This window comes from Epinephelus moara, chromosome 3, assembly GCF_006386435.1.
Source record: "Epinephelus moara isolate mb chromosome 3, YSFRI_EMoa_1.0, whole genome shotgun sequence".
Classification (NCBI taxonomy): domain Eukaryota; kingdom Metazoa; phylum Chordata; class Actinopteri; order Perciformes; family Serranidae; genus Epinephelus; species Epinephelus moara.
The window spans coordinates 6429246-6443239 of NC_065508.1; the positions used below are offsets into that span (position 1 = coordinate 6429246).

General features: G+C 41.3%; 1 protein-coding gene across 1 annotated transcript; it reads left to right on the forward strand.

The window, feature by feature from the left end:
* The first annotated feature begins 2726 nt into the window (after positions 1-2726).
* ppp2cab (protein phosphatase 2 catalytic subunit alpha b) lies at positions 2727-12577 on the forward strand. The gene is made up of 7 exons (XM_050040756.1): positions 2727-3072; positions 10145-10354; positions 10476-10649; positions 10841-10930; positions 11019-11180; positions 11509-11627; positions 11759-12577. Exons 1-7 carry the CDS (start codon positions 2971-2973, stop codon positions 11829-11831), a joined length of 930 nt encoding a protein of 309 aa, XP_049896713.1. The 5' UTR covers positions 2727-2970; the 3' UTR covers positions 11832-12577.
* The last annotated feature ends 1417 nt before the right edge of the window (positions 12578-13994 follow it).

Consider the following 13994-nt stretch of genomic DNA (forward strand, 5'->3'; position numbering starts at 1 on the left):
TAAAGGTGGTGGGGCTGATTTTAATCATTTTATATACTGCTGGATAGATTGCAGATTCCCCCTGGAGTTCAGTAAAAATATTTTCTTAATCAATCATAACACGTCATCATTTATTTGTTGATCATATTTGGTATTAGTAAATACAATCTAGAGTTACTAAAAGTTATAGATTACATGTAGTGGAGTAAAAAGTGTAATATTTACCTTTGAAATGTATTAGAGAAGAAGTGTATTATAGAAACTATATGTATGTGCATAGGTTAATAATTATTTGTCAGCTATGTTGTCCTTGTTTTAAGCTGTATGTCTGTGGCCAGTAAAGCTAATTCTGATATTGAGTAAAATGGAATTACTCAAGCAAAGTACAAGAACCTCAAAATTAAATTGTGCTTAGGTACAGTACTTAAGTACTACCACCACTGCAGATGCAGAAAGGCAAATAGCATTAAAGGGGAACTCTGCCATTTCAAAATTTATACATGTAATACCTATGGTCTAAGACATTCCAAAAATAAAAGAAAACATAAACAACTACTTCCTGAATCAAAAAGGTATGAGGAAAAATGTTATAAATGATACTCAGAGCACCAAGGGGAATGCTCTGAGTATATGGGTACATTTTCTGTTTCAGATCTGAGAACATGACGATAAAATACAGCTCATTTGGGTTAAAAAATACAGAAGAAACAAAAACAAGATTCTGTGGAACCACAAAATCTGACTCCCATTCATTGGTGGGGTTTCCATCCAAATGTATCGACATTTTTGAGCGAATTTTGTGAAAATGCGCAAAAGAAAATGCAAATTTATGCCCGTTTCCATTCGTTATTGTTTTGCAATTATTGGGAGTCAACAGGAAGAGCAGTAGGTGGTGCTTCTCGTGAAAAATGAACAAAATAAAAACACCCCCGTAGAAGAAGAGTGCGCCATGAGATGATGTCATAAGAGAGCGTCTTATGCCCACTGTAAACAACAACACACTCAACTGACACTCAACAACTGACCATGGACAGATTCCTGATAAACCTGCTCTTGGGAGAACTCTGGTTAGCATTTTGTCAGCGTTCACAGACTACTAGCATGCTTGTCGCTAACTTACGTCAGTCACCCTTTCGTCCTCTAACGTTATACTATCGTTACCTTACCTGAGCTATTGATCAAAGAGTTGATAGATGTAACCAGAGGTCTTTGGCCCAGAATTTCCTCCATTAGCTCAAAATACCTGGAGTTGATTTTAGCTTTCCCTCCCTCACCGCTGGTAGCCATCCGACACCTCTCAGCCATGTAGCATTGTTTCAAACTCTTCCACTTGCTTCTTAGTATTTGCCATGGTTTGTCAAAGCCTTTATCCTTCATTTGCTTCTTTAGCTCTTGATACACGGTCACGTTTCTTTGCTGTTTTCCGTCTAGTATGGCATTAATGTTCACTTCTTTTAATTGAAGAAAAATTTCAGTTTCTTCGTCTCCCCACACATATCTCACACATTCCTCCGCCACCATTTTTCATGTTGACACCATGGCGCAGAAGTGTGACGTGATATCCGGTATGTCATCGTTTATTCGCAAAACCTGTTTTCATAGCAGAAAGTCGCATTTTCCTTTTAGCGATACGATGACAGATCCACCCCCTCCAAGTGTAAAAACTTTTTTGCGAATTTCTGGCATTTCCGTCCAAGTTTTTTTTTTCCGCAATTTTTGAAAATGCGAATAAAAATAGGTGGATGGAAACCCCACTATAGAGTGTGCCAGTAAACCCAGAACTCCGTTAGCGCTTTTAGCACTTCCGGTTCTCTCGTCTAAAAGTCAATATGTTTTTTGAATGGGATTTTGGTAAAATGCCTCAAATAATGTCTGTGGTTAACAAAAGCTTAAGCGGGTTTCAGGTTTTGTTCTACGACATAAAACACGTCAGTAAATACCCTACTTGTGAATTTTGAAGCTTTTACGTGTCGTAAAAAAGGCGGTTGCTAACAAGTTGCTCAATACGACTACAAACCCTGTCGGGGACATTAAACGTCATCACCCCCGAACAGGCGAGAGTGCTGGCAGTCCGCCATTACAGCTTCTTATTTAGCTTAAACAGTCCGATTTCCCCATTATACAATGTTTTTAAAATAAAGCGGCCGAAATCAGTTGAAAGCTTAGTGGCGGTGACGTCAAGAGTCATGCGACCGTGGAGTAGTCATGTAGTCCGTTAAAGCCTAACGTTAGCTTTTTACTTCTGGCGATCGCATTTAAGCTTCAAATGCGGTATGAAAGGTGTTCATATGTGAAGATTATCTCGCTGAACAAAACCTGTAAGTATCATAAACTTGTGTTAGCCACAGAGCTTATTTTCTGACATAATCCAAAACGCAATGCAAAAATCACATTCACTTTCTCTTCCGATAACCAGCGCGATGCTAAACTTCCGGGTTATGACGTCAGCCCTGGCACACTCTATAGTCTATGGGGCAGGTCCAGACTTTATACTTGATGACATCACAAGTTTCACACTTACCTCTCAGGTTTCTGGCTCTGAGAAGGAGTAGCTCATGTTCACAAAGGTTAACTGGACTTTCCCAGGCCATGGAAATAACATATAGGAATTGTTAATGCAGGTGGCGCTCCCCTTTAAAATGTCTAAGACAGCACAGTTTTTTCCACATCTTGCACATGCCTTTATTGTGAAAGTCACAACCGGAGTTCTGGCGTTTTATTTCGGAGAGCTCGACGAGAGCCAGTTTCCAGGGTGGATCACCAACTGACGTCTCTCCCTCCCTCTCCTCAGTTTCAATTCAGTCAAATCATAGCTATCCGGCGGCCGGAGGTACACGCGTCTTCTCTCAAGGAGCAGCCAGCACCTTCCGTGGCCACTTTTGTACGCTCCGGAAAGCACGAGAACATCTGGGGGGAGGCTTCTCCTTACCGAAATTAGGTAACGTCAACGCAGCGGTAGACGAACAGCAGCGAACCCGAAAACACACAGAAATGGACGAAAAGGCGTTTACGAAAGAACTTGACCAGTGGATCGAGCAGCTCAACGAATGTAAGCAGCTGTCGGAGGGACAAGTGAAAACACTATGTGAAAAGGTGAGATATATCTTTTTTTTTTAAAAAAAAATCCCCCCTCTTTACCCTAACTTACTGTCAGTGTCTTCTCTCTCCTTAGCGACGCCTTCCAGACATTCTTAAAATGGCGTCTATAGTGTATATTTCACTGCGCTCTGGGTATATATTTAACAATCATTAGAAGTGGTGTTATTTAGCTTGTTGAAATAGTTTCCTGTCAGAAATATCCAGGAAATAATGAATTACAAGCACACGTTGTTGCCAACTGTGGGTTTACTATTGAGGAAGGGGTCTGCCGTACTGTGGATTCAAGTCACATACCACATTTACAGCCCCCCTCATTCAGACTGTCAGTGTGACCTGTAGCATCTCTTTTAGCTAGCTAGCTGTGGCTGTAAAAGTCCAGGCCAAGTTGTAAGTGAGGTGTAACTGACTGCTCAATTACTGCACATTATGGCTCATGTTGTCTGCACGTAGGCAGGCACCTAGTACAAAGGGAAAGGTAGGTAAATTGTGGTATCTAAGAAACACTTAAGATAAAATATGTTTGAAAAATCAATATTTTGAGCCTTTCTATCCTGAAGACTTTATCTCAATGTTATGTGCGGCAATTGAAGCCCCCAAAAAGGTTGGTAAACACTAACTGTACATTTAGATACATTTGGTTGATCATCCTCTGCGTGTGTGCCACATAATTACCCTGTTTTTCTCACAGGTAGTCAACAAGGTTGCAGTTAACCCCTGACCCCTGCCCTCTATACAGCTTCTTATGTGCATCTTTAGTCAATAAGTAGTGAGGTTGACTTATACTGGGCAATAAAGTAGTCAATTTTCAAACTTTAACATGGCATTGTATGACTGTTGGTCAAAGATATGTCATGTGAGTGGGAACTTTTAACTCCTGAACCATGTTAATCTTCAGCTTTTGTTTCTTGATGACTTCATGTCCATGTTTTTGTTGTGGTTGATGGACTTTGTTTCATTTTTATTATATACAGGGAAACACTGACATCAATGCAAGCAGACTACATTGAGACTAAAAATGACAGCCACTCATTTGATGGCGAAACACCCCCTCTGACACTGTTATTTTTGTGGTCATAGAGGTGTTGTCATCTTATCGTGGCTTTGACCTTTTAGCAGCTTAACTGGTCGTTGCTGAGCCAGGAAATTGGTCTTATTTTAACTGCTGCATTGTCATTCTTTAAAAAAAAAAGTGAATACTTGACATGAAGAGTCTTTTCAGTATCTTCACATGTTTTGCTCTGCTCCTGCTCTGGATGACGACTCTGCAGACTACTCTGGTCTGAGCTGCAGCTTAACCCCAATCTCTCCTCAGCACCCTCTCTGCTTAGACCACCTGCTTATTCCCAGCTCTGGATGTCTGGGCTAAACAGTACATTTTCACCCTCACACTCTAAAACACAGTCACATCAGAAAATATGGTGGTTATTGTTTTTTGTAGTTATTAAGCAATCATTTATTAAACCAGATTCTTGCTGCTTTGCCTAAACTAGCCATCTTTATATCTGTTCTTAGATCTGTTTTCCAGAGGGTCCTCTCGTGGAGGTTTAGTTCTGCTATTGTGGGGTTTCTTTTTTAAACATCAAATATGCTATTAAGCTTAACCTCTGATATCAGAGGCTAAATTTAGACAGATGTTTTTTTCATGTCCATTTGCTAAATCTGTTCTTCATTCTTTAGTGCAGCTCCATCCCTCTTAGCTCGTAAAAGGACTTAAAAAACTATGACCACGACCATGTTTGGAGTACTGTGCGTTGGAGGTTAATGGCATGCTATGTTCAAGTGGCTCATTAATCCGAGCATTTCTTTTTTGCCTCCTCATCTTTGATATGGTCAGTACCAGTAGTTAAAAGGTCCTGCTTCCTATAGTGTGGGTTAAGCTTCCAAAATGATACCTTTGTGCTAACTTCTAGTCAGTAGGAAGCTTGGCATGATATGAAGATGAGTGTAGCCCAAGTGTAGCCCTCTGGAGGAATATGTCGGTTTTCATTTAACTTATTTTGATCTTGCTAAGCTGGACAATGAGATTGAAAGATTTGTAGGCCCAGTTGAGCTGTTTCTTCCCAAATGCAGCAAAGCTTCCAAAGAAGTAGTCGAGAGGAAAAAGGAAACCTACAGTTTCCTCACCCTGAATCTTTATTATTGTCACAGCTCATATGCACGCAGCTGCTCCCAACTACTGTCTGCGTGCACCTATCCGTCCACCTCCCTGTGACTTTTGTTAATACATTCTGCGGAATGCACCCACACAACCTCCTCCCTGGTGTAAAAATAGAAGAGGATATGATTGATTTTGAGTTGCATCACTAACACTATCAAATCCATTGTTGCTAAGGGGATCAGAGTGTGTGACTCAGGACAACACTGTTCATTGTGACTCAGAGAGCGGCCGTCTCTGTTTTGGGATGTATGGGGGTGTGGAGGAATGCGATGTGCTGTGTAATCTCTCTTCAGATTTTTTTCATTCCTGCTCTCCAGCGTTCTCAGAAAAGGCCGAACACACCAGAGTTTCTGTCTGGTGTTTAGCAGAGGGAACACGTAGAAGCTTTATCTTGTTAATCATAATCAATGCAGATTTTTCAGTTTTCAGCATTGCAGTATTTCCCCCCTCTCAAGGCTCGAGATGTATTGCTTGTTTACAGCGTAGTGATGTCATTTGCCTGATCATTTAATCGTGCTTAATCTAGTTACCTCTTTGAAATGAAGTGAGTGCAGACAATGCTCTGCTCACTGCAAATTGGTTTTATGGTCCCTGTCAATTACACAGGGTAAATTTAATTAAAAGCGTACCTCAGACAGAGACATATCCTTTTCATGACCTTTCTTTCCCCTCCGTTCAAAAATAAACCTTTGGAGAGTTGCATAACCATTGAGACATTGTTTTTTGTCTCTGTTTCAAGGCCTGTGTTGTTGATATCTTTACACATTCCCTTATGAAGCACAGTTTTCTCACCATTAAGGCTGGACCCAGCTTAATTATATTCAAGCAAAGATGACAGTGTTTTACAACCAAGAGATTTAGATGTGGTAGCAGCCTAAGTGGTGCAGAGAACAGCAACAGTACAGCAGCACAAATGGGAAGTTTGCTTATTAAAGATGGGGAGTTTCTGATTGTTTTGGTTTCTATCAAACATTAATGCCATATGACATCATTTAAAGTGTGCTGAATGATGTAATTATCCGGTCATGTGGCGATGGTTGCTCCACTTCCTGGAGATGAAGTTTTCTGTGTGACCTCTGACTATGTTAAAACCAGTTTGATGCAGCTAGTCAGGGCCGCCAGTGGAGCAGTGTTTGCCAGCTGAGGTCATGCTTTCACTCAGAAAAATGAGTCAGTGAGAGGGGACTGTTCCACATGATGGTTCGTTTTTGTGTAACAACGCCTGATGAAATATATTTGGATCACGTATCCATTAAGCAGAGCAGAAATCCCAATATAGTGTTGTAGTGAAATTATAGAAACAGTGAATAGTGGGTATCCAAAACACAGATGAAAGTATGCAACAATACAGTGATCACTATGAACACACTCCAACCAAAAAGACTGACGTTGCCAAAAGGTTGTTAAAACCATCTCAGCAGAATTCACACACTGTTATTAGGAAACACAGACACACTGTTCCATCATTTGGCTGCTGCAGCTGCTGCTGATCTCCACGCTGATTATAGTGCTGTTGTCAGGAAGATGCCTAACTTTTAACTACCATTAAAGAGTCTTGAGTGAGGTCATTGTTTGTGGTTGTAGCTGCACCCAGTCGTCAAGCTTAATGTCTCCAGTAGAACCTTTGGCTGCGTTTAACTCGCTTTAATGGGATTATATTGCGGCAGCCGTTAAAATGCTGACTTCACTTCTCAGCACTCGGCTAAGCAGTTTGTTGACTGTCTTGGCGTCTGACGTCTTTGGCACAGCAGTGATCTAGGCCAAGGTTCCCTCCCTGTTGTCTCTCTGTGGCATTTTTGCTACAGGTGTGGCGCGCACTTTGGCTGCGGTGCTTACGTAACTGGTGCCGTCATCCTTTTCATTCACGGCTGGACTGGCAGCCTCTGTACAGACTGTGACATGCTGTTCCATGGATAAACAAGTCTCTTGCACATTAGTTTTTTGGAGATTATTGCAAAATTGGAGCTAAAGTTGGGAGTTACGAAAACATTATCCTGGTAGCCTAAGCAGCAGGCCAGATTGAGTTAGTTTACTTCCTCCAGTTTTATGTAATATTAGATGAGATAGATCTTAATCCTGTTTGAAGCTTTATAGTTTTTTCATATTTTTGTTGGGTTGTTTTGTACCAAGTAGAGGATATTTACTAGATTTTTATAAGTGAGGCGATTAATGTTGCTGTGTGGAGCTGTTAAGAATACAACTACTCCAGCAAAGGCAGATAATGAGGTTATTTACAACTTTGACTAAAGATTAAAAGACTCTGGAGTGGGCAAGAAATTAGAGGATAAGAACAAGATGAAAACACTGACCCATTTCCTCTGCAGTGTGTGCCGAGTTCTGCTTAGTGTTGCATCAGACGACAACAAAGAAGTAGAATCAGTGGTTCAGGACAATATATAGTGAGAAGATATGACGTGAATCTGTGGTCAGACCAAGTTGTTGGCTTCACACAAGTGCACATTTAACCAAGTTATAATCAGCTGAGCCAATTTAGGACAGAGGTGACATCTGATATGTCATTGACAGTTCGGTGTAAGGTTTCAGTGCTGTAGCAGGCCATTTATTGTATTAGGCACTAGCATAGCAACTTTGGAGTGGATGTCCTAATGAATAATGGGTGGAAGAAATGGCACTCAAGGATATTGTTGAGATATACTTTTGTTTAAACCGAGCATCTACGTAGTATGTTTTCCCAGGGAACAGTCCTCTGATCTAAATGTAAAATGAAATGAGATCAGAGGATTCTTTGTATTACCCAAAGGAGCAATAGAGATGTGTTAGAAACAGAGGATGAATTGGATCGTGAGCTTAGTCAGTGATAACCTTCATGAAACCAAAAAATACTTTTTTTAAAAGTCTTTCCTTGGTTTCTAATCTACCATATCGTCCAAAAGTCATCATGGACCATGATGAAAAAGTGCCTGACTTCACTGCCCAAACCTGCCATGGTATTTGAACTTTTATTTATAATTTCAGTTCTACCCTGATTAAAGAGTGTAATAAATTGCTGTTGCACTCAAGGCTGACTCAGCCCACTTAAAATGAATGTTTATTTTCTGCTCGTCTCGCTACAAGTAATCGGGAGGTGGTGAGGACCTAAATATATTGCTGTTCCACTTTAACTCAGGCGTGTAGCTGTAGAGTTGGAGGCCCTGGTCAATCTGTCATCCACAGCCCAGTCATTGTAAGGCCTCCCGCCACATGGTAGTATGGGCACGTGGAGGGCGTGTATGTGGATGTAATATAGGTCAGCATTGTGCAGCGCTGCAGTCCCATCCTGGCCACTCTGGGTTTGTCTCTCTCTCTGTCTCCCATCTGCCAGGGTGACAGGCCAAATTCAGCACTCTGTGTCAATGTCAATTCTCTCTGGCTCTCACCATTGCTCGCATTTGTTGTTTAAAGGGGACAGTGTGAAAAGACGGAGGCTGCTCAGACTGTGCCACAGACAAAACACTGGGCATTTAATTGGGAGAAGATACCCCCTCCCTTTTCCTTTCCTTTTTCCATTATCCACCTTCCTTTGATTTTGCAGATGCCTCACTATCGCTCTCTTTTCTTGCCCCACATCTCCCATGCGGCTTAGTACGTCAGACATGTCTGGTGGTCATTCAGCTCAGACCATTTCTCTCTCAGGCTGAGGATTTGTTGGCCTCAAAGCTCCTTTAAAATGCTCATCCAGCTGACTGACCCCTTAGTCAGACCAGCCTGCCAAGCTAGATTGACTCCAGGAATAGGCCTTGTTGTGGGTGTCCACATTTAGTACTGGTACTGTTTTAAGCATTCTCATTATTTTTAGGGTTTTTAAATGGGGAAAGTCCTGGTTTAGGCTGCACAATCACTAGGCACCCACTTGGTAAAAATTACTAAAAGAATGTTAGCTAATCTTTTAAAATTAAATGCAGAAATACACACTTTCTAAATGATAGGTATTTTAATTCCCATAAGGGTACTTAACAATTTCATACCTAAAATAAGGAGTTGTGTCACGACACATACAGATAAACTTTCCTGCAGCTGACCTGCAAGAGGAATCCATCTCCTGTTTGCATTGACTCAGCAGACAGCCGCGACCAAATGTTTCCTCTAAAAACTAGCTGTAGGCGACCTACTGAGTCATAGGCTGCCACAGCAAGTTTTAGTCTATGCTATGATGAATTCTGGGTAGAATGAACCGTGTCCAAGAAAAAAAACCCCAACTCTGACAGTTCCACTTTTAGACTCGTAGTGGCCGACTGTAGTGTTGCCATAGCCCTCCGAGCTACGACTGAGCCCTCTCAAAGTAATAATCTGAGGAAACCAAGTGTTTCATCCACAGACACCAGCGAACGTTTTCCACTCTGTGCTCGACTTTTGGAGCATCACACTCATTGATTTTAGGAAATGTTGCTGCGTAGCCAGAGCTGTCTTTCCAAGTGCTGCAAGGCAGGCCCACAGGAAACCAGACACACACACACACACACACACACACACACACACACACACACACACACACACACACAGAAGGGGCTTATTTCCTTGGGGAGATTATGGTGGAGATGTTGGGGGTTGTGTTTTAATCACTGTGTAGCATCTTAATGTAGAACCCACTGGAGGCTGATGTGGAAATTGTGCAGAGAGGTTGGCAGAAATTGTCTGTTCCTGAAATAAAGCTGGAGAACAAAGAATGGTAGAAAATTACAGTGTATGGAGCATGTGATTACAGTGCTGGATCACATGGATTTTCCTGCATTTCAATGAGCAAAAACACAGCAAAGCGGCACACAATGTATAAACTGTGGAGAATTGACTTCTGTTTGACTCTGCGTTTTAAGCCCCTGTGAGTTTTTGCCTCATCTGCAGTTTTTGTATTTCACACTTTTTCGTTTTTCACTTCATGAACTACAGTTAAATGTGTTTTTTTTTCTGCAGGCAAAAGAGATCCTGACCAAGGAGTCAAACGTCCAGGAGGTGAGATGTCCGGTGACAGTGTGTGGCGACGTGCACGGCCAGTTCCACGACCTCATGGAGCTGTTCAAGATCGGAGGGAAATCTCCAGACACAAACTATTTGTTCATGGGAGACTACGTAGACAGAGGGTACTACTCCGTAGAAACTGTCACTTTACTAGTAGCACTTAAGGTAAGTAATTTAAAAGGTCTTCACACATTTGCACATTTGATGTGCTCCACAAGTAAAATTTTATAGGGCGTTTTAGCAAAAACATTAACACACAGCCCGGTTTTTCTTGCTCCTGTTTCAGGTACGCTTCCGGGAGCGCATCACAATTCTCAGAGGGAACCATGAGAGCAGACAGATCACACAAGTTTACGGCTTCTATGACGAGTGCCTAAGGAAGTATGGTAACGCCAACGTATGGAAGTACTTTACAGACCTGTTTGATTATCTCCCCCTCACTGCCTTGGTAGACTCTCAGGTGAGAATATGAGAAGACACATCGGTTTGTTTCACAGATATGATTAATATGGACTAAGGAATTGCAGAAAAGAACTTCATGTTGTGACAGAGTTTAATGTCGCATGGTAGAATTAAACCTGTAACACTGCAAATTAGGGAAATATTGGTTAGATGAAGTGATATAATACTGAATTTTTCCCTTATCCTCAGATTTTCTGCCTTCACGGAGGCCTGTCACCATCCATAGACACTTTGGATCACATCAGAGCACTGGACCGTTTACAGGAAGTGCCACATGAGGTAAAGATGATACTTATGACTTCCCAGGTAATCAGTATCAGGACTGTGTTGGTATTTCCTTGCTAATATGCTCCTCTGTCCTCCACAGGGTCCCATGTGTGACCTGCTGTGGTCAGACCCCGATGACCGTGGCGGCTGGGGAATCTCCCCTCGAGGAGCCGGCTACACTTTCGGCCAGGACATCTCTGAGACTTTCAACCACGCCAACCGCCTCACTTTGGTGTCCCGTGCCCACCAGCTGGTTATGGAGGTGAGTGTCTATATAATTTTACCCCACAAATATGCATTTTAGTACAAGACAGGACTGTGGCACATATTTCCCAGCAAGAGAACAAACAAGAATTGCCCACCGTTGCTGTGTTTTATTCATTCAAGAAATGTTCGACAAAAACAACTAAATAAGTAGAAACACAACAAGAATTTCTCCCAGCCACTGCTGCTGCAGAAAACAATGAGAGAAACAGTTCTGTCACCAGCCTGCACCCTCATACTGAGTTCAAAAACTGTAAATTTGCATTACAGTAGCACTTTTTCCTGAATTATACATCTCTGGTGAATAATGTATCTGCTTCCCCTAGGGTTACAACTGGTGCCATGAAAGGAATGTGGTGACAATATTTAGTGCTCCCAACTACTGCTACCGCTGTGGCAACCAGGCAGCTATCATGGAACTAGACGACACCCTCAAATACTCATTGTAAGTAAAGTATTATGTGTGTGTATGCATCATTCTAAACAATGCTGTGTGTGATACTTACATGTATGACTTGATTCCATTAATGATTGTCTGACAAGTCTTTTCTACTTTTTATTTCTCGTCCCATCCAGCTTGCAGTTTGACCCCGCGCCTCGCAGAGGGGAGCCTCATGTCACTCGCCGCACCCCAGATTACTTCCTGTAAATTCTGACCCTTGACCCTTGTACAGCCAGGTCCAGTATTGCCATGATGTATGACCTTCAACTGATAACAACGTGAATGAGGAAAGGGAGGGTGGGAGACTGGGTGGGGTTGGGGGTGGGGGGGGCTACACAGCAGTGCACATTGTATATCCACACAAAGACCTATTTAAGCATTTAGCAAAAACAATGTCTGTGTGTCTATGAATGGACCAAAAGGTGTGTGCCATAATCATTACAATATTCATTGCTGAGGACTCGTATTGAACAATCTCCCCCACCGTGTACAACAACAGTGATGTTTCAATCCCTCATCCTGTCCCTGGTGTAGCTGGACCGCAGGCACCGAGGTCCAAGACGACAAATTTGCTACTTCAGATGCGGCTGTTTGAACCCCATATGCCATGGCTTATATTTAGGAGATATGAACATGATCTGTTTGCACTTTTGTAAATCTAAACAAATGTAACATATGTCAAAAGATGAAAATTATTTCACACTACAGATGTTTTTTTTCTTTCCTTTTTTGATTTTTAAAAAATTAAAAATGAAGCCCCCATCAGGCAAGTTTTACACAAGGTTTCTTTTCCCTGTGTAACTTCTAAGGAAAACCCTATGCAGTCACACAGCTTGGTGTATATGATAGACAGATGATGGAGTGTTCATCCACATCAACTCACTTATTCGCTCTGCACTACAGAGTCTGTTAACCAAACCATTTGAATAATAAAGACGAAGGTGGCTCCTTGATGTGAATGTGCTGTTTTCTTTCTTTTTCTCTTTGTTTTATGACACTAAAAAACATTGGCATGAATTAAATGGCAACTGGTGTTATAGTCTGGGTTACAAGCTCCATCTGACCTGTAATTAATTTTGAACTGAACCACCTGGAAGTCAGCCAGGTTAGCAGCCAGCGAGTAGGTCAGCCATCTGGGTTGCAGGTTGGCTGGCAGAGCTACATTTGAGGAATTAGTTCAGGGTGTGTGGTTTGGGGAGGTTTGCACGCTGATGAGCTTTTTCCTCTTGGAGACTGATACTGTAATGGTAACTAAACTGTTGCACAGATACATTATGAGGACATCTTGGTTAGTGTGAAAAAGATTATTTCTGTCAAGAAATTGTATCAAGAAAAGCAGATTTTGTGTCTCCCACACACTAATGCCAACATGTTTGACCATGTTGCACCATGCCAGTGTGAAAGCATCGTCACTGTGAGCACTACTTTGAGCCATGACGCCAGGTTAGTAGTATTTTTAATAGTTGAACTGGTAAGTCTAATTTAAGGAGGGCTAGACTATAGGATTCTGTGGTCTCTACCTTCAAAGTGGCTTTCATGTGCCAATGTTAATATTAAAATTATAAGTGAAACATAAAAAATTACAGTCCAAACACTGAGAAATCAGAATTTTCATGGCAGAATTAATACAAATGACATTTTATTCAAGCCCTTTACTTGATGTATTATCCTACTGGTTGATGTTTGTTGCCATACACACATTTTTAAAAATATAATTATGCCACTGCAGCTATAAACTAAATAACAGCCACGACAAAACCTCACATTTAACATTTTATATGTTATTTATGACAAAAGCAAAAGTGATGCAACATTTGGAAATGTATTAAGCTGTATTAAGCACTGAAAGCTGAAGAATCAGAGCTTTCGAGGAGCACTTGAAAGCACCATATATTCAGCTCGACAGGAAATGTAATAAGGAGAAAGCGCCACCCTGTGGCAGGTTAAAGAATAACTTACTACTAAATGCACCTTTTTAGTACATTATATAGAATACAGTTCCGTTGCAGTACAGTAGCTCTTCATGCACATAAACCTACAGAATAATTCCCAAAAGTCAAAAAGAAAATTAATACTGGGCAATGCCAAAATGGCCTCCATATCTGTGAACTGTAATTTATAGGAGACTTTGCAGCTAGCTAGAATCAATTCAAGTAAACCAATGTAGCTGAAAAGAGTAAAAACGGTCTGGGAACACATATTATTTTACATTAATATATGGATATACTGTGTAGTGATGAGCATCCTCCCATAAAAACATTTCACATTTTACAAAATACCCAGATTTCCATCCACCAAAATATAAATGCCGTGCAAACTTATCTTATTAAAGGCATACATCTTAAAATAATTTAGTGCTGTGATGTAAAT

Bases quoted from the DNA above. Each gene is read 5' to 3' on its own strand.
- ppp2cab (XM_050040756.1), top strand. From the start codon at position 2,971: ATGGACGAAAAGGCGTTTACGAAAGAACTTGACCAGTGGATCGAGCAG. The intron at 10,355-10,475 runs GTAAGTAATTTA...CTCCTGTTTCAG, and splicing joins CTTTACTAGTAGCACTTAAG to GTACGCTTCCGGGAGCGCAT. The intron at 11,628-11,758 runs GTAAGTAAAGTA...CGTCCCATCCAG, and splicing joins GACACCCTCAAATACTCATT to CTTGCAGTTTGACCCCGCGC.